This window comes from Caretta caretta, chromosome 2 (genome assembly GCF_965140235.1).
Source record: "Caretta caretta isolate rCarCar2 chromosome 2, rCarCar1.hap1, whole genome shotgun sequence".
Lineage (NCBI taxonomy): Eukaryota > Metazoa > Chordata > Testudines > Cheloniidae > Caretta > Caretta caretta.
The window spans coordinates 97,739,608-97,760,979 of NC_134207.1; the positions used below are offsets into that span (position 1 = coordinate 97,739,608).

Genomic DNA, 21,372 nt, shown 5'->3' on the forward strand with positions numbered 1-21,372 from the left:
TGACTCCGGTACTCCACCAGGGCGAGAGGCACAGGCGGAGTCAATGGGAGAAAGTCAGCTGTCGACTTACCGCAGTGAAGACACCGCGGTAAGTAGATCTAAGTACGTAGACTTCAGCTATGTTCTTCACGTAGCCAAAGTTGTGTAACTTAGATCGATCCCTACCCCAGTGTAGACCAGGCCTGAGTGTGCTGCTGTGCCTCAGGGCCAGATTTCTATCCTTTCCTCAACCATAAGGACCTGAGTAACTGCTTGAACATCTTGTGTGGCCATGAAGAGGGAGGGATGGTGAGTTCCTGTGAACCCGTCTTATTCTGGGCAGGAGAAAACCGGCTGCATGTGAAGTGACAAGATCAAATACAAGTATTATGTTACCAGTGAGCAAAAACAGTTTCATTCTGCTACCACTCTATAAAGCACACAATGTGAGTGCCACTGTAGATGTTAAACACCTGGATCTAGACAGAAAAGAACACATTTTCCCTCTGCTTCACTCATTCAGATAAACTTCCAAGATCAAATTCAGACCTGGTGTAGACAGATGCAGCTCCAGTGCCATTGGAGTACAGCAGCTCTGAATTGGCCCCTTAATTTATTCCCTCCCTGCCTGCCAAAATGATGGCTTAAAATGTAGTTAAAGTCTTGGAAAGTGTAAATTATAGACAAACAAATAATCTCTTGCTGGACTGATAAATCAAAGTCACTTTGCTGATGGAGACTAAAAAAATAAAGGTCAGTCTGGTACAAAGAGAATCCAGCCTACGATCCAGAGCCTGTACTTCGACATTGGTTACTTTATTCAGACATGCGAAAGAAACTCATGCTCTTGTCTTTGGTTTGCGTGAGTAGTCTCTGTAGTTGATATAAATCTCATCCATCTGCCCAGACACTGATTCTACTCCTCTTCTGCTGTCTGGTGTGCCATGAAAGTTGGATCTTCCATAACTGTTACTGGGCTAGAAGAACATAAAACCATTAAAAATGTCAACAGTGAACTGCAAATCATTGGTTCATTAGATAGCCACACTTTATTTAATCAAGGGAGATGTTCACAATCGAGCTAAAGCTCAAGAGCCCCTGTTAGTGTTCGGCTCTGAATGCCCTCAGAACAACAATAATAGGAATGTCAAAAAAATGAAGAAAAGCTGCTTGAGCCCAGATCTCATTTACAGCACTGGAAGATACTGCAGTAGTGAAGGTAAGGTGGGAAAGAACAGAGATGGGAGGAAGAACCTGGAACAAGTTGGTACTTTTAGTATTCTGAACATTTCAAAAAGTTCCAGAGTTTTCTCAAAACATCTAGGACAGGGCTGTCAAGCGATTAAAAAAAGTAATCATACAGTTAAAAAAAATTGTACTGTTAAACAATATTAGAATACCATTTCTTTAAATATTTTTGGATGTTTTCCACATTTTCAAATATATTGATTTCAATTTCAACAGTGTACTGTGCTCACTTTATATTTATTTTTTATCAATTTGTGCTCTATAAAAATGAAAAATTGTATTTTTCAGTTCACTTAATACAAGTACTATAGTGCAATCTCTTTATCATGAAAGTTGAACTTACAAATGTAGCATTATGCACAAAAAATAACTGCATTCAAAAATAAAACAAATTTCAAACTTTAGAGCTTACAAGTCCACTCAGTCCTACTTTTTGTTCAGCCAAACGCTCAGACAAGTTTGTTTACATGTGCAGGAGATAATGCTGCCCTCTTCTTGTTTACACTATCACCAGAAAGAGAGAACTGGCGTTCACATGGCACTTTTGTAGCTGGCATTGCAAGGTATTTATGTTCCAGATATGCTAAAGATTCATATGTCCCTTCATGCTTCAACCACCATGCCAGAAAAAATTAATCGCAATTAAATCGCAGTTTTACTCACACTGTTAAACAATAGAATACCAACTGAAATGTATTAATTATTTTGAAAGTTTTTCTACATTTTCAAATATATTGATTTCAGTTACAGTACAGAATACAAGGTGTACAGTGCTCACTTTATATTATTTTTGATTACAAATATTTGCATTGTAAAAATGATAAACAAAGAAATAGTATTTTTCAATTCACCTCATACAAGTACAGCAATGCAATCTCTTTGTCGTGAAAGTGCAACTTACAAATGTAGATTTTGTTTGTTAAATAACTGCAGCACTCAAAAACAAAACAAATGTAAAACTTCAGAGCCTACAAGTCCACGCAGTCCTACTTCTTGTTCAGCCAATCACTAAGACAAACAAGTTTCTTTACATTTACGGGAGGTAATGCTGCCCTCTTCTTGTTTACAATGTCACCAGAAAGTGAGAACTGGCATTCACATGGCACTTTTGTAGCTGGCATTGCAAGGTATTTATGTGCCAGTTAAGCTAAACATTGATATGCCCCCTTCATGCTTCGGACACCATTCCGGAGGACATGCTTCCATCCTGCTGATGCTCATTAAAAAAAATAATGCATTAATTAAATTTGTGACTGAGCTCCTTGGGGGAGAATTGTATGCCCCTGCTGTTTTTTAACCCACATTCTGCCATATATTTCATGTTCTAGCAGTCTCGGATGATGACCCAGCACATGTTGTTCATTTTAAGAACACTTTCACTACAGATTTCATAAAACGCAAAGAAGGTACCGATGTGAGATTTCTAAAGATAGCTACAGCACTCGACCCAAGGTTTAAGAATCGAAAGTGCCTTCTAAAATCTGAGAGGGACGAGGTGTGGAGCATGCTTTCAGAAGTCTTAAAAGAGCAACACTCCGATGTGGAAACTACAGAACTCGAACCACCAGAAAAGAAAATCAACCTTCTGCTCATGGCATCTGACTCAGATAATGAAAATGAACATGCATCGGTCCGCACTGCTTTGGATTGTTATCGAGCAGAACCTGTCATCAGCATGGACGCACATCCTCTGGAACGGTAGTTGAAACATGAAGGGACATATGAATCTTTAGTGCATCTGGCACGTAAATATCTTGGGACTCTGGCTACAACAGTTCCATGCAAATGCCTGTTTTCACTTTCAGGTGACATTGTAAACAAGAAGCGGGCAGCATTATTTCCTGCAAATGTAAACAAACTTGTTTGTCTGAGCAATTGGCTTTACAAGAAGGAGGACTGAGCCCATGCAGGCTCTAAAATTTTAGATTATTTTATTTTTGAATGCAAGTTTTTTTGCAGAGTATTCTACTTTTGTAAATTCAACTTTCATGATAAAGCGATTGCAGTACAGTACTTGTATTAGGTGAATTTAAAAATACTACCTTGTTTTTTTACAGTGCAAATACTTGTAATCAAAAATAAATATAAAGTGAGTATTGTACACTTTGTATTCTGTGTTGTAATTGAAATCAATATATTTGAAAACATAGAGAGCACCCAAAATATTTAAATAAATAGCATTCTATTGTTTAACAGGGCGCTTAATCACGATTAATAATTTCAGCTGGGGCATAATAGATAGATGAAAACAACTGCAGGATTCGTCCAATCTTAAAACACTTGTGATTCCTCATGCATTAATTGCTTTATGAACTAGGCAGTTCCTAAAGTTGGAACAAGTCCCATTAGGGCTCCTTATCACAGAAAAAGGGAAGATTTCTTAGTGCAGGGATTTCCCTGAGGCCTGTACTCCCATTACAGCCTGCTTCACCCTTCTTCTGGTCAATATAAGACAGAAGGGAGGCAGTGAAGACTACGAGTAAAGATGGAGTTTTAAAGAAATCTCTACCATGCAACTCACAGTGGCTTCATGTACAAGCTGGTGACTGGGAGAAGCAGCGAGAGACACACACCCATTAAGAAAGGTTACATAGTGTTCAGGGGGAAAGATGGCAAAGGTGGCCCCCCAGGAGCCAGGACTGAGGGTCAGTGTAGAGGAAAGGCAGGAGCAGAATTAAGTTGGCACCCTTCCCTCACCTTAGCATTCTTAGGGCTCTATAAAGATTTATATTATATTATATTTTTTATGGAACACAAATGTCTAAAAAAGGTTTAAGTATTAGTGTTTGGGTCCCACCTCTAAAGAACAAAAAAGAGGGAAACCTCTGAAAACTGGGTATCTGCCCTACAAAATTAGAGTAGATGAACTCACATCTCACTCCCAAACACAGCACCTAAGTTCTCCTGTTACACTTCTCCCATGGCAGAAGTCCTGCATACATATGCAATATGTTTAGGTATTACTTTTAAAACAAACTGAAGATGTATCAAATAATAGAATGAACCAATGTTACATTTAGTGTCCAAAATTAAACATGCATGCAGCATATGGAGGAATGATGGGGTTAGCTTTCAAGCCCAAAGGTAAACTATTTGCAAACATATCTACCCTCTTATATCACAGAAGGATCACTGCCAAAACATTCAGCACTTTGATGTCTAATACTATCAGAGTCCTTAGCAAATATTAACTAATCCTTGCAGCACTCCTCTTAAACTAACAATCCATTTTTATTCAAGGGGAAACAGAAATTCAGAAAGGTGTTAAAGCCAAATTGGGAGCTCAAAATCCAGCCCATAAATCCATATTTAGGACAAATACACAGGGCCTGATTTGGAGCGTTGCTGAGCATCTGCAACTCCCATTGACTTGAGAATGGTGGCCTGCATGACGAGCCCATCAACGGGATTAGACCTCAGGAATTCCTGGTGCTTGGATCAGTGCTCAGACCACTACACCATGCTGTCTCTTACAAGTGTGAGCATATTTCAGGGAAACAGTGAAAAAAGCACCAGTAGTAAGAGTAGAATCTAAATTGCGAACTGCAGAAAGTACTGTTTTCATGTTGTCACATTTAAATTACTCAGAAAAGAAAGACACACAAAAAGATCCCGCAAAAAGGAAGTAGTTCTTTGGCCAGTCTTACCCGGGTCTGAGTAGAGTACAGGGCTTTCGACAGGGCCTTCATAATCCTTCTCCTTTTCTTTCTGGTGACACACATTCAACGGGAATGTTACAGTGGAAATGCACATCTACATAGTTTAGCAGATTAATTCTAACAACATAGATCTGTACAATAATCTCAGTACAAAAATAATAACCAAAAAACGGCTTAAAAGGCCATCTAGCATCTTGGGATTTTGCTTCCCAGGGAGAACTAGAAATGAGAGAGATAATGGAGAACTGGGTTTACCTTCTTACTCAAAGCAAAGAAAGAACAAACTCCAATCAGCCTCTCCTCTGGGTCCCTGGGCAGCTTAGTGTTTCTGTGTCTGAGTTATAGACTGTAACCTCCTTGGGACAGAAATTGACTTTGTCTCATATAGTGCTGAGCACAAAGTTGGGACATAAATAATACATTTAAAAAACCAACCCCATTTCAGGTGAATAAAAAGACATTTGCCAATTAGCTAAAATGACCTTTTTTCTAAAAATGCTTTGTATTGCGGGGGGGGGGAGAGGGGGGGGAGATGTCTCATTATTTTGTTACTGTTGTTTTTGCCAACTTCAACAAAAAACAAAGACATACAATCTAGGTTTAACAACCTTTAGTCATTTGGTAGGGGATGCAGTATACTTGGGGATGGGAGGATTCAAGTGGGAAATAAATTCAGAACTTAATCCCTTAGCATGTAATCGCAGAGTGCGCCAGTTGTGGTTTATGCCATGAAAGCATTTAATAAGAGCATGAAGATTAGAACGTGTTGACATTTTTTGAAATTCAAATTTTTAAAAAAATTAGGAAAAACTTGAAACATTAACAATTTTTTCTACCAGCTGTAGCATCAGAATTTTCCAAGTGTTGATATTTCAAATTTTGAATAAAAGGGGTACATTTTTAAAAATTGCTACATTTCCACACCCCATTTTTTAAAACCAATTCTAAAGAGGATGTTACAGTCTTAGCAGTTATGTCAGTGGAAGGCTATCCAATATGAGGTCTTTAAGCCCTGGTCTACACTAGGACTTTAGGTCGAATTTAGCAGCGTTAAATCGATGTAAACCTGCACCCGTCCACACAATGAAGCCCTTTATTTCGACTTAAAGGGCTCTTAAAATCGATTTCCTTACTCCACCCCTGACAAGTGGATTAGTGCTTAAATCGACGTTGCCGGCTCGAATTTGGGGTACTGTGGACACAATTCGATGGTATTGGCCTCCGGGAGCTATCCCAGAGTGCTCCATTATGACCGCTCTGGACAGCACTCTCAACTCAGATGCACTGGCCAGGTAGACAGGAAAAGAACCGCGAACTTTTGAATCTCATTTCCTGTTTGGCCAGCGTGGCAAGCTGCAGGTGACCATGCAGAGCTCATCAGCACAGGTGACCATGATGGAGTCCCAGAATCGCAAAAGAGCTCCAGCATGGACCGAACGGGAGGTACGGGATCTGATCGCTGTTTGGGGAGAGGAATCCGTGCTATCAGAACTCCGTTCCAGTTTTCGAAATGCCAAAACCTTTGTGAAAATCTCCCAGGGCATGAAGGACAGAGGCCATAACAGGGACCCGAAGCAGTGCCGCATGAAACTGAAGGAGCTGAGGCAAGCCTACCAGAAAACCAGGGAGATGAACAGCCGCTCTGGGTCAGAGCCCCAAACATGCCGCTTCTATGATGAGCTGCATGCCATTTTAGGGGGTTCAGCCACCACTACCCCAGCCGTGTTGTTTGACTCCTTCAATGGAGATGGAGGCAATACGGAAGCAGGTTTTGGGGACGAAGAAGATGATGAGGAGGAGGAGGTTGTAGATAGCTCACAGCAAGCAAGCGGAGAAACCGGTTTTCCCGACAGCCAGGAACTGTTTCTCACCCTAGACCTGGAGCCAGTACCCCCTTAACCCACCCAAGGCTGCCTCCTGGACCCAGCAGGCGGAGAAGGGACCTCTGGTGAGTGTACCTTTTAAAATACTATACATGGTTTAAAAGCAAGCATGTGAAAGGATTACTTTGCCCTGGCATTTGCGGTTCTCCTAGATGTAGTCCTAAAGCCTTCGCAAAAGGTTTCTGGGGAGGGCAGCCTTATTGCGTCCTTCATGGTAGGACACTTTACCACTCCAGGCCAGTAACACGTACTCGGGAATCATTGTAGAACAAAGCATTGCAGTGTATGTTTGCTGGCGTTCAAACAACATCCGTTCTTTATCTCTCTGTGTTATCCTCAGGAGAGTGAGATCTAATTCATGGTCACCTGGTTGAAATAGAGTGCTTTTCTTCAGGGGACACTCAGAGGAGCCCATTCCTGCTGGGCTGTTTGCCTGTGGCTAAACAGAAATGTTCCCAGCTGTTAGCCACAGGGAGGGGGGAAGGTTGAGGGGGTAGTCACGCGGTGGGAGGAGGCAAAATGCGACCTTGTAATGAAAGCACATGTGCTATGTATGTAATGTTAACAGCAAGGTTTACCCTGAAAGAGTGTAGCCACTGTTTTATAAAATGTGTCTTTTTAAATACCGCTGTCCCTTTTTTTTTCTCCACCAGCTGCATGTGTTTCAATGATCACAGGATCTTCTCCTTCCCAGAGGCTAGTGAAGCTTAGAAAGAAAAAAAAAACGCACTTGCGATGAAATGTTCTCCGAGCTCATGCTGTCCTCCCACACTGACAGAGCACAGACGAATGCGTGGAGGCAAATAATGTCAGAGTGTAGGAAAGCACAAAATGACCGGGAGGAGAGGTGGCGGGCTGAAGAGAGTAAGTGGCGGGCTGAAGACAGGGCTGAAGCTCAAATGTGGCGGCAGCGTGATGAGAGGAGCCTGGCCAGTCATGAAACTGGTTTTCAAAGCTTCTCTGATGCGTACCGCGCCCTCCTGTGCTCTTCTAACCGCCCTGGTGTCTGGCTGCGCGTAACCAGCAGCCAGGCGATTTGCCTCAACCTCCCACCCCGCCATAAACGTCTCCCCCTTACTCTCACAGATATTATGGAGCACATAGCAAGCAGTAATAACAGTGGGAATATTGGTTTCGCTGAGGTCTAAGCGAGTCAGTAAACTGCGCCAGCGCGCCTTTAAACGTCCAAATGCACATTCTACCACCATTCTGCACTTGCTCAGCCTGTAGTTGAACAGCTCCTGACTACTGTCCAGGCTGCCTGTGTACGGCTTCATGAGCCATGGCATTAAGGGGTAGGCTGGGTCCCCAAGGATACATATAGGCATTTCAACATCCCCAACAGTTATTTTCTGGTCTGGGAAGTAAGTCCCTTCCTACAACTGTTCATACAGACCAGAGTTCCTGAAGATGCGAGCATCATGCACCTTTCCCGGCCATCCCACGTTGATGTTGGTGAAACGTCCCTTGTGATCCACCAGAAAGCTTGCAGCACTATTGAAAAGTACCCCTTGCGGTTTATGTACTCGGCGGCTTGGTGCTCCGGTGCCAAGATAGGGATATGGGTTCCGTCTATAGCCCCACCACAGTTAGGGAATCCCATTGCAGCAAAGCCATCCACTATGACCTGCACATTTCCCAGGGTCACTACCCTTGATATCAGCAGATCTTTGATTGCGTGGGCTACTTGCATCACAGCAGCCCCCACAGTAGATTTGCCCACTCCAAATTGATTCCCAACTGACCGGTAGCTGTCTGGCGTTGCAAGCTTCCACAGGGCTATCGCCACTCGCTTCTGAACTGTGAGGGCTGCTCTCATCTTGGTATTCATGCGCTTCAGGGCAGGGGAAAGCAAGTCACAAAGTTCCATGAAAGTGCCCTTACGCATGCGAAAGTTTCGCAGCCACTGGGAATCGTCCCAGACCTGCAACACTATGCGGTCCCACCAGTCTGTGCTTGTTTCCCGAGCCCAGAATCGGCGTTCCACAGCATGAACCTGCCCCTTTAGCACCATGATGCATGCATTGGCAGGGCCCATGCTTTCAGAGAAATCTGTGTCCATGTCCTGATCACTCACGGGACCGCGCTGACGTCGCCTCCTCGCCCGGTATCGCTTTGCCAGGTTCTGGTGCTGCATATACTGCTGGATAATGCGTGTGGTGTTTAATGTGCTCCTAATTGCCAAAGTGAGCTGAGCGGCCTCCATGCTTGCCTTGGTATGGCGTCCGCACAGAAAAAAGGCGCGGAACGATTGTCTGCCGTTGCTCTGATGGAGGGAGGGGCGACTGACGACACGGTTTACAGGGTTGGCTTCAGGGAGCTAAAATCAACAAAGGGGGTGGCTGTACATCAAGGAGTATTTCAGGCAGGACTTCACGGAGGGTTCCAATAAGAAATGGTGCACCTAAGTTATCGTTCTTATTGGAACAAGGAGGTTAGCCTGGCCTCTGATTGATACATGGCTAGATTTACCTCGCTGCACCTTCTCTGTGAGTGACTGCAGTGTGACCTAGAGGAATGAGTCCCCTAGACAGGGGAGGAGGCAAATGAGTACAAAACAAGTCTGGTCTATTTCTTGTTTTGACCCACTCCATCTATCTTTTACATCTTTGGCTGGCAGCAGACGGTGCAGAAGGACTGCATGCCATCCACATCTCATGGCTGCTCGGCAGAAGATGGTACAGTACGACTGCTAGCCATCCTCATCTCTTGCCTGCCTGGCAGAAGATGGTACAGTACGACTGCTAGCAGTCCGTATCGCCTGCCCGCTCACCATAAGACGGTTCAATAGGACTGACTGCAGGACTAAAGAGAATGACCTGGTCAAGTCACTCCAAATTTAGTCCCTGCGCCCATGTCTGCCCAGGCGCTCCCAGCCGACATGGCCAGGAGCACCTCGGACACGACGAGGACGACTACCAGTCGTATTGCACCGTCTGCTGCCAGATGGGTTGCTGCTACTGTGCAGCAAAGCCGTACCGCGTCTGCCAGCACCCAGGAGACATAGGGTGACGGTTACCTGAGCGGGCTCCATGCTTGCCGTGGTATGGCGTCTGCACAGGTAACTCAGGAAAAAAGGCGCGAAATGATTGTCTGCCCTTGCTTTCACGGAGGGAGGGAGGGAACGGAGGCCTGACGATATGTACCCAGAACCACCCGCGACAATGTTTTAGCCCCATCAGGCATTGGGATCTCAACCCAGAATTCCAATGGGCAGCGGAGACTGCGGGAACTGTGGGATAGCTACCCACAGTGCAACGCTCCGGAAGTCGACTCTAGCCTTGGTACTGTGGAAGCGCTCCGCCGAGTTAATGCACTTAATGCACTTAGAGCATTTTCTGTGGGGACACACACACTCGAATATATAAAACCGATTTCTAAAAAACCGACTTCTATAAATTCGACCTTATTCCGTAGTGTAGACATACCCTGAGACTTTAGAGCTACTCAGGGTCGTTAAGGAATTGGATCTGTTACTCTACTTACTTTTTACGATAAACAAGAGCGATGCTGATGATCAGTATGGTGACCAGTAACAGTAATGAGGCAGCAGCCCCTCCAGCAATGAGCAAAATATGCCAGTGATGATCCAAAGTTTCTAGAAGATGATAATAAAGATCATCAATAGTTCGAAGAGGCAGGTATTCTTCACATTCCACTAAGGTTCAAATCAACAGTTATACAGATAAAAACATATTCAGTGAAAGCTAAAGGGGAAAAGGAGACTGGCCCTCCTGCTTTCCCCTCAGGCTCCAACACCAATTTTTCACTGTTACCTTTGTTTCTGGGGCTCTCAGCAGAGTTTACATGGATATCACAAAAGGTGAGAGACCACAATACATAGATAGGGACTAAACAATGCATCACATAGCTTATTTTTCCCCACTGAGGAAACCAGAGTCTGATATCACAGACAAGATCTCTTCAGGTAGCAATAATAAAAATACTGCATGCTAGTCATGTAAAAGTTATTGCAGAACCAGATATGGCCTATGATTTTACTCTACAGAGGTTATCCTAAACAAATAGTCCAACAATCTCTCAGTACTCAGCCTCCTGGGCCTCATGACTCAAAACAACCAATAGCTTTGTCATCTCTTCAGAGACCCCCAAAAAGGTTGCCACAGTCAACATTACATTGTCAACATTTGTCAACTGATACTACTACACAATCATGCCAGTTATTTCCTGTGCTAACTATAGGGGAAACTGTTTTAACAAGCATTTCCACAAAAATCTGTGCCCTTAACCTATGGTAGATCCCATGTCCTGGGGCTTTTGTTTGAAGAGCTTATTCATCTGTTCTACTATTTAAACAAAGACACTTTCTGAGAACCATAACCAAGGTGAGAAGCACTTAATCAAAATTACATTAGACTTCACTTTCCTTGAAATGTTTAGATTTTATTTCTGAAAATTTTACTGGGCCAGACCCCAACTGTAGCCAAGGAACACTCAAATGGCCAACTTGAGGGGGAAAAGATGGTTTTACATATGTACTCCCCCAATCCTGAGACCGCCCTGCACACAATCTGTTTATATAGTTCCTGTCATCTGAGCACCACAAATGTTAATATATTCTCACACACCCCTGACAGGTAAGAAGTGATTATCCCAATTTAACCGGTGGGAAAATTGAAGCAGGGCAGGGAAGTGACTTGCCCAGGGCCTCCCAAAAACTCTGTGGCAGTGCCAGGACCTGAACCCAAATCTCTTGAGTCTCAGTCCAGTGTCTCAGGCCTACAACCATCCCTTTTCAGCACTGTTTACTACACACACAGTAGTTATACTGAATATATTTTCTCACACTCTTGATACTGATTTTGATTAAAAGAAGCAGGAAAAAAAAGTATGTTAAACCACAGAACTTCTAATCTGCCTTTGTGCAACCCACCACAATGCACTGCTTCCTCCTCCTATGAGCAGGTACTAGGGGCACACCCAGATAACACAAGCTGTTAATAGCAGCCTAAGCATTAGCCAGCTGGTTTCACCTCCTATGCTGCAGGGTCCACAATGTGAGAGCCAGTGTGTGAACAGACATACCACCCAGTCGACCCGAGTGGTGGGAGAGATTCTGTTCAGCTATTTGCATAGGGAAAAAAATGCACCCTTATACAGTCTTCTGCTTCTTTTACCTCGGTGCACAGAGGGAGTAGGATCTAGCCGAAAGAAACAGAATGCAGAAACAAATAACCTTACTGTTTTCAAATTCTGACGTGACACAGAAATGAAAGTAATGAACAATAAGCAAGACATGGGCTGAGAAAGGCAAATATCTGGTTTGTTAAAAATGGGGACTTTTAATATACTGACTAAATTAGCTGTATTATACTATATATCAGCAGTTCTCAAACAGTGAGCCAGGAAACCATGGTTGGTCATATAGTGTTGTGTCTCCTCCTGGTTTCCATCTGTTAAAATGTATTAAAGGACAGCTGAAGTGCTTTCCTAATATTCTTTCCATGTAAGCAATTGCTGTAATTGCCACAGAGATACTAATTAACTGAAAATGGGAGGACAGCAGACCACGAGAAAAACTCTCTATTCAGGTCTGGTCCATGTTACTGACGATCTTGAGAACCCTTGCCACACATCATTATTATTTATTACTTGTATTACTAGAGCCTAGATTACTAAACCAGACCGGGTCTACAGACCCTACAGACACAAAGTAAGAGACAATCCCTGCCCCCAAAGAGCTTACAGTTTAAACAGGCAAGAAACAGACTAGTAGGCAGGTGATAGGACAAGGTAGCAATAACAGGAATATGTTTAACCAGCAACTAGCTAAATGCATTGTTTGTATGTGAAACAAGCCAATCAGTAGCAGTCATCACAAATCACTACCTGCTTAACCCATTACCAGATGGCTGTGTTCTGGGGGCATCATAGCAGAGGTGAATCCTTAGGTGGACAAAGAAAGTTAACAGTGGTTATTGGCTACTATGAACAGGGGCCATAACTTGTTCACTAGCTTCTCTTCAATGCTGATGTGCACACAGGAAACTGCAGGGCAAATGCTACCCAAAGAAAGACCCCATGCTTTAATTTCAATATTGTTCTAATGGAAAGAAAGAAAACTCAAACTTTATATTGCTGAAGGGACATGGGACATTACAGCATTCTAACGGACTGTTAAGAGCTGAAGGTTTTCATATTGTAAGCACATATAAAAACCTGTGGCCTTGTGTTTTGAGCCTGATTGTAGTTGTCATATGCTTATAATGACAAAGGAGAAGAGAAAGACATGTTGTATTTCCTTCCAAGATATTATACAGCATTAGTCAGTCTCTATATCATAAGGATTTTCTGCTTAGGCAATTGCAGAAACAAACAAACAATTGCCCTCTATGGAGCAAGTTCAAACATCTTCACATATTAGCTGCTTTGCTAAAACAGAGCATTTCATTATTATCTGTGCCAGAACATCAGATGCTAATCCCCTCGCATTTCAGGAAAGGGTACATCTGCATCAAGCTCAATACTTCTGGATTGAATCCTTGTAAGGTAGATTCCAACCAGAAAACTCCCCTCAAAAACAAGGGGAGTTTGGGCTCCAGGGTTATTAGGCTGGGCTGATCTCTGATTTATGACAGTTTGAACATGGTGATTACCAGCTACCGAGTTTAAAGTTGGGTAAGAAAATTCTACAGATTTTGCTTTAGAAGCAAAAATGCCTAGAAGCCCTTTTTTGCCTTCTCAGTTGAAGTGAATTATGCCCTACTGCTGCTTTTGTTTTCATAAATATACCAAACCCTACTGTAACTACTGACCTTTCAGACTTGTCATTTGTCTCTTTAATGCCTGTCTTCTGATTAAAGGAGCTAGGTTAATGGGAGACTATTCATCTGGTCTAAAGTCCAGGCGCATTTCCCTTAAGTGTTGAATGAAAAACAGTTTTGTAGTATTGACATTTTCTTCACAGGATTTTGGAAATTTCACGGGTGAAGTCTTTCAACCTTCAACACACTAACTGTTGCTTTGAGAAGGAAACACTGATGGGCTAGACAGTTACAATGCATTGTGACCTAATGAGAGGGGTTTTTATTGCACTGTAAGGAGCTGCTTATAGCTTGTTATACGCCTTGCTGGAATGGTACATACAGTATGCTAACTACACACTGCTGAAACAGCTGATTGTGCAAATGAGAGCGAGAAAGAAAGCAACACATGCATGTTCATGCTTAGGAAAAGGGGCTTTGTTAACTCCTAGAAGTCCTGCAGACACACACAATTCATTTAGGAAACTAAGGTGAGGGAAAAGAGCTAATTCCACTCAGTTCCTGTCTCTTCACTTCTGTCTTCCTTCAATAGCCTTGCCTTCACACACACCACACACGTGCCTCTCACTGCCTGCTGTAGAAGGCAAACTCCTAATACCACCTGCCTACATCATACCAGAAGAGCCACTGACTGGACAATGTGCCTCCTGCTTCCCACCCATCTAACATTCCCCAGCAGCCACTTTTCGCTGCATGTTGCTTTTATCCTGTCCCTGAGCTATTGTTGCCACAGTGATTGCCTGAACCTCCCTTCCACCTTTCCCTGTTGCTTTCAGAATGAGGCAGAGGGCTGGATCTAGCAACAACCAAGGAGGTAGAATGAGGCAGGGCAGGGGAAGGGAGGTGTGTTCCTATGTGGGGCAGACAATGTGGGAAGGACTGGCTGTGCTCAAGGGCCCTGATCCAACCCATTGTCTCGTTGGTTTTCCGCTCTCACTGAACCAGCAACCTGAGACCCTTGGAGTCCTGACAGCTTAAAATACCACAGGGATTGCCATTACCCAAAGGGTGGAAATGGTATTATCTTCTCAGGTGGCCAGTAGTCTGGAAAGGGTCTGTCAAGGTTCCTTCCCCACTCTGAACTCTAGGGTACAGATGTGGGGAACCTGCATGAAAACCCCCTAAGCTTATTTTTACCAGCTTAGGTTAAAACTTCCCCAAGGTACAAACTATTTTACCTTTTGTCCCTGGACCTTATTGCTGCCACCACCAAGCGTCTAACAAAAATAACAGGGACAGAGCCCACTTGGAAACGTCTTTCCCCCCAAAAATCCCCCTAAGCCCTACACCCCGTTTCCTGGGGAAGGCTTGATAAAAATCCTCACCAATTTGCATAGGTGAACACAGACCCAAACCCTTGGATCTTAAGAACAATGAAAAAGCAATCAAGTTCTTAAAAGAGTATTTTAATTAAAGAAAAAGTAAAATAATCACCTCTGTAAAATCAGGATGGTAAATACCTTACAGGGTAATCAGATTCAAAACATAGAGAATCCCTCTAGGCAAAACCTTAAGTTACAAAAAGACACAAAAACAGGAATATACATTCCATTCAGCACAACTTATTTTATCAGCCATTTAAACAAAACAGAATCTAACGCATCCCTAACTAGATTGCTTATTAACTCTTTACAGGAGTTCTGACCTGCATTCCTGCTCTGGTCCCAGCAAAAGCACCACAGACAGAGAGCACCCTTTGTTTCCCCCCCCCTCCAGCTTTGAAAGTATCTTGTCTCCTCATTGGTCATTTTGGTCAGGCGCCAGCAAGGTTATCTTAGCTTCTTAACCCTTTACAGGTGAAAGGGTTTTTCCTCTGGCCAGGAGGGATTTAAAGGTGTTTACCCTTCACTTTATATTTATGACAGGGTCCTATGGCTATTGACAGCTAATGGAGCTGGCAGCTTCTTTCAGTCAAACGTAGAGCTGCTGTCTTTAGAAATGATGGTCTCTGACTCAAATACTAGCAAATGGTAAGTTTCTCAAACGCTTTAACCGGTTTCCCTTTACCCACATCTGCACCAAAAACTCGTCTGGCAAAAGTAGAAATCTTCAGATCAAATAAAACCTTTAGTAGATTGGATAAGAAAAATCTACAGTTTTGCTTTAGATGTAAAAATAATACCTAGATGCCCTTTTGTCTTTTCTCAGTTGAAGAGAATGGTGTGTGTGTAAAGTATACACACAATTTTGATTTTTTTTCTCTAGTCCTAATTCAGCTCAAATCACTTTAATTAGTCACAGTAATTTAAGCAGTTTTAGATCATACAGAGTAATTCAGTAAATGCCAAAGTTTAATTAAAGGTTAGAGATTTAAAGGAGATTCCAAAACTAATTCAGTAAATTCACCTGTCATGTTTATAGAATCATAGAATATCAGGGTTGGAAGGGACCCCAGTAGGTCATCTAGACCAACCCCCTGCTCAAAGCAGGACCAATCCCCAACTAAATCATCCCAGCCAGGGCTTTGTCTGTAAAAAGGCAAACAATGCAATTGGTACTAAAAGAATTTTCTTTTTACAAAGGAAATTATAAAACAGAGACAGGATAGTCAGTGAATGAATGGTCATGTATGTGTTCAGATGGAAAGTACCTATTAGCTGGATGCAGGGTTGTTATACAAAATTTAGATGTTTTGGCCACAGTCAGCAACAAGTGAATGACATTAACTGCAGCTCTTATTAAAAGCAAGTTCAGACTAATGGAGATATTAAAAGGATAACAATTGCCGGTATCTAATTTCATGATATGATCATATTTAGCAAGACATCGTGTCAACAGGATTTATAGGAGACAGGGAGATTTAATTAGGGTGACCAGCTGTCCCATTTTTAAAGGGACAGTCCCATATTTAAGCCCTCCCGAAGGTATCCTGACATTCTTAAAAATGGGCAAACTTTCCTATATTTTCTGACTCCTCCCGCCCTCTTCCCATCAGTACTGGTGGGTCCTGCTGCTGGCCAGATCCCCGCTTGCCAGCTGCCTGCCCACCAGCGGTGAGTGGGGGGGTCTAGTGGTTGGTGGTGGGTGGGGTGCAAAGCTGGTTTCCGGGCAAAGATGCAGTGTGCGGGGCTGGCTGCTCTGCGTGCTGGCTCTTAGCCAGCAGGGCCCCACCCCCCATCCTGTTTCCAGCTGGCACTGGCTGCACGCTGCGAGTGGCAGTGGCTGGTGAGTGTGGGCAGGCACCAGGTGGCAGCTGGTTACGTGTCGCCTCTGCTGCCCACCCATCAGCCCTTTACGTGCTCCCCCTCTCGCTGTCCTCTCCCTGCTTTGCCCCTTCACCCCTCCCATCCCCACTGCTCCTCCATATCCCCAGCAGAGGGTGCGTCCCGCTCCCAGCACTGTGCGGAGAACCAGCCCCTGTTCGGAGTCCTCAGCTCACCAACAGCCTGGCCAGCAGGCTCCTTCCTTCCCCCGCTGCCTCTGGCTGCACCGGTGCCCCTGGAAAGCCCAAGACCCACCAGTCCGGGGCTCTGGTCAGGAGGAGCCAAGCCCTGCATATGCCAAAGCCCCGCACAGCACTGGCACGGGGAAGCCTCAGAGCTTAGCAAAGGGGCCGAGGAGTGGGAGGGTGGGGGAGCGATTTCCAGCCTGTTCATGCCCCAACCCTGCAGATTCCACAGGCTGGGGCTTAGCACCCTCTTCACCCGACCCCCCCACCCCACCCTGGGTCCTGCCCCTCGGGAGCAGGGGCTGCTTCGTCCCCTAGGCACCCTCCCCTGCCGAGTCACCTCTGTGGCAGGGTTTGCTGAAACCCCTGCAGTCAGGTTCCCTGGTGCATAATGCATCCTTAGGGCTTAACCCCTTCCTGCCCGTGCTGTAGCCAGAGGCGGTTGGGTTATGTCCGTGGCCAGCAGCAGCCTGGAGGTGTTAGCTGCCTTTTGACACAGTGCAGGCAGGAATGGACAAGCTGCTTCCAGCCACACGGTCGGGGTAGGGGTGTGAAGAGATGAGCTCTGCAAAGACACGAGCCAGGTCATCCCTTTCCGCTCCCCCTCCCTCGTGGCTGGAAGCAGCTCCCATCCCTTCCCTCCCGCACAGTGCCGAAAGGCTGCTGCTGGTTATATTCTGGCGTGAACCCTGGCAGAAATATGAGGGGGACATGTGAACCTATGCCACCCCGCCGCACGTTGCCTCAGGAAGATGTGGCGCCAGGTACCAGGAGAGGCGGGTCCATCCCAGGGGCCCAGCCAGGCATGGAGGGCCGGGTCAGTTGGTCACCACCCGCCCCCGTGTGAGAGAGGTGTACAGGAGTGTGTGTGGGGCACCCCTCTCCAGGTGAACCCTAAAGCCTTAGAGATAAGAAGGTAAATAAAAGGAATCCAACTACACAGTATTTCTTAAAAAAAAAAAAACGGGCTCTGTCAATTTGACCTTAATTTGAACATTTGTACTGCATAGTTCTGATTAATTTAATTCTTTAGCTTAAAATTATTTAGTGTTACAATGACATCTACTGCAAAGATTTGTGAAATTAAACACTAATTCTAACTATTACACCATACAAAAAACTGGCAGCTACTTTTCCAATTTAAAGATACCTTGTGAACTTTCTAGAATTAAAATAAGGTACTTAGCATGAACATCCTGCATTCCCTGTATCCTACAATAGGTCCATATCCTAGCAAATGTCCTACAATCTTTTGAATGGTAGAGGCATAGATTCCATAGCACATTGCTGCTTCAGAAAATAAAACATCTGAGTTGTACTTAGTTTGGACGGTTAGATTTCACACTTTGCAAAACCAATACAAGAGGTTTGACGTCTTTGTGAGACCAATCATCACTGAAACGCAAATGTGCTGCTGCGGTTAAACCAAGTCATCAGGAGACGAGAGGATACACTACACAGGCTACAGCCTGAGACACATGAAACTCGAAAAATGGAAAATTTTACTTCTAATAATATGGAAATCAGTGCAATAATAAACATGCACTCCTATTATACTATTGTGTTTTTTCTTTTGTTTTTTTACAGGCACTTTTCAAAGTTGAACCTCACTTTACTGAATATACCTCCAGCATGGGTAGCTCAAGGTCTCTTAGCCACTCCTTACTTCACCCTTTGTGGTCTTTTAACTATATCCCCTTTTAACTCTCTCAAAAACCAACTTTAAAACAAAATATCTAAATTCAATATAGCAGATGTAACTTGGTTTAATAATAGTGACACGCCGACCTTATATAGGCAACATTTTCAAACTTGTATGCCTACGAGTTCGGCACGTAGGGCCAGATGCTCAGCTAGTGTAATTCAGTGCACAACAGATGGACTTCTGGCCCCTAAATCCGTATTTAAGCACCTAAAAAACTTGTCTGGTTTTTAGAAATAAATTGTTATGCCACCATTTGTAAAGATCTCTCTTGGGATGGGCAGACAGAGAAATAAGAAGCATAAAAGTAGTGAACGTTGCCAGCACTTTAAACCTAGGTGGTTAAAAGATCTGAAACAGCATCTCTGCAAATGACACTTTGCCGACAGAATAATAGACAGCCTTAGATCACTCCACCACAAACTCGAAATTGAACTTTCTGAGGTCTGCTGAACACAGCCAAGATTGCTTGTTTAAAACTAAAATAATGCTATCTATTTAGCCAATATATTCAGCCCTGTGTTCCTATTACTGTCACCCTTCTCTATATTGTATACAGCAATCTAGCTGTCACTTCATGTCTTTAGTCAGACTGTAAGGGTTTAGAGACAGAGAAAGTCTTATCTGATTGTAGAACACCCCATACAATGAGGATTCCACGTGTTATTGTAACATAAATAAACCAATACATACAAGTAATAAGGATAGACTGGAGAAAAATCAGGAGTATTAAGTGGGCCACACTCTCATTCCCCTGAGAAAATGTCCAGCTGTAGCATGCTGACTTCTAATGACAAATATTGTATGAGCCCTCCATAGTATATTTTCTTAATTTGCTTGTACTCCTCCTTATTTTGACCAGAAGTGCATGGTGTGATTTCTGATTGCAAAAAGAGATGAAGAAATTCACATTTAGAAAAGGAGAAACTTTTATTCTCCCACAGTATTTTCTCTCTCATAACCTGAGTATATTTGTTTCTATGGCTTCAACTCTGCAAATGACTCCCAAATCTATTTCTCTGCCCCTGTCCAATGCCCCTCTGTCCAGTTTCTCCACTTCCAAAATTGTCAGATATTTTCTTACAATGGCCAACCATCTTCTCACACTCGGTCTCTCCAAAACTGTATTTCTAATCTTTCCTTTATATCTAGTTCTGGCTTGCAATATCTGTACAGAACCTCTCAAGGTTTTAATCCACTTCTAGATCAGGAAGAAATGGTAAGGAGTTTGATAGGAGATTGAACCTGGACTATTACTTGCCTCTGCAGCCCCAAATGAAAGTCAGGCCACCTGAGGTGACTAAATGGATATGAAAAGGAAATACATAAAATGGTACATCAAGTAGTCATGCCTAGAAATGAATTGTTTTTCTTGGCTCATTCAAAACAAGTGCTGAACCAGGCCACAGTCATTAAATTTGACCTTGGCTGGACATTTCATTGGTTTCCCCACATCTCACAGAATGTTAACATAGGAATGGCCATACTGGGTCAGACCAATGGCTCATCTAGCCCAGTATCCTGTCTTCCACCAGCAGCTGGTGCCAGTTGCTTCAGAGGGAGAGACAAGCACACGATGATTTATTGAGTGACTCATCTGTCATACAGTCCCAGCATCTGGCAGTCAGAGTCTTAGGGACACCCAGAGCATGGGGTTATGTCCCTGACCATCTTGACTAATAGCCAGTGATGGACCTATCCGCCAGAAACTTGTCCAATTCTTTTTTGAAGTCAGTTATGCTTTTGGCTTTCACAACATGCTATGACAATGAGTTCCACAGGTTGACTATGCATAGTGTGAAGTAGTACTTCCTTATGACTGTTTTAAGCCTACCTGCTGCTTGTTAATTTCATTGGGTGACCCCTGGTTCTTGTGCTATGTGAAGGGGTAAATAACACTTCCCCAATCACTTTCTTCACACCATTCATGATTTTATAGATTCAGGATTTTGTTGTTGTCTCTTGTCAGTTGTCTCTTTTCTATGCTGAACAGTCCCAGACTTTTTAATCTCTCCTCATCTGGAAGCTGTTCCATACTCTTAATCATTCTTGTTACCCCACTCTGTACTTTTTACAATTCTAATATATCTTTTTTGAGATGGGATAACACACAGTATTCAAGGTGTGGGCATACCATGAATTTACTTAGTGTCATTGTGATATATTCTGTTTCATTATCTATCCCTTTCTTAATGGATCCTAATATTTTTAGCTTTTTTGACTGAGGCTGTACATTGAGCAGATGTTTTCAGAGAACTATTCACAATGACTCCAAGATCTCTTTCTTTAGTGGTAACCGCTAATTTACACCCCATCATTTTACATGTATAGTAAGCAGATTACCCTGGGATTATGTTTTCCAATGTGCATTACTACATATAGAAGTGATACCAGTTCTCTCTCCCCCTTCCAGTTAATATTTCTCTCATTCATTCATTGTGCATTATAACACTTTTGAAAAATGTTGAAAACAAACGAAATGATTAGAAACACATTTCAATAAAAATATTTCCTTTTGTTATTATAAAAGGTGCACAGTTGTGTGTGTAACTGAGAGGGAGAGGGCTTGGCACACTCTGAATTGTATTGCTCTGTAGGCACAGTCTTTCAACTTTTTTCCCATCTAACAACAGTTGTTAGAAAGAGAAACCAAATGTACACTGACAATGTCAAAGTTGTCAGGGATTTATAGGATTTCTTTGAAGCTATAGAAGGTTAATAAGCTTTA

General features: G+C 43.4%; 1 protein-coding gene across 2 annotated transcripts in view; it reads right to left on the minus strand.

Annotated features, from left to right (window-relative positions):
• Positions 1-774: 774 nt before the first annotated feature.
• CD226 (CD226 molecule) overlaps positions 775-21,372 on the minus strand; it is a 43,318-nt gene continuing 22,720 nt past the window's right edge. For both annotated transcript variants that reach the window (XM_075125327.1, XM_048840156.2), the window contains exons 4-6: positions 10,256-10,367; positions 4,875-4,935; positions 775-956 (exon numbers count right to left, since the gene is read on the minus strand). In XM_075125327.1, the coding sequence (XP_074981428.1) occupies positions 819-956; positions 4,875-4,935; positions 10,256-10,367 (311 nt within the window). In that variant the 3' untranslated portion in view covers positions 775-818. The remainder of the gene's footprint in view (positions 957-4,874; positions 4,936-10,255; positions 10,368-21,372) is intronic.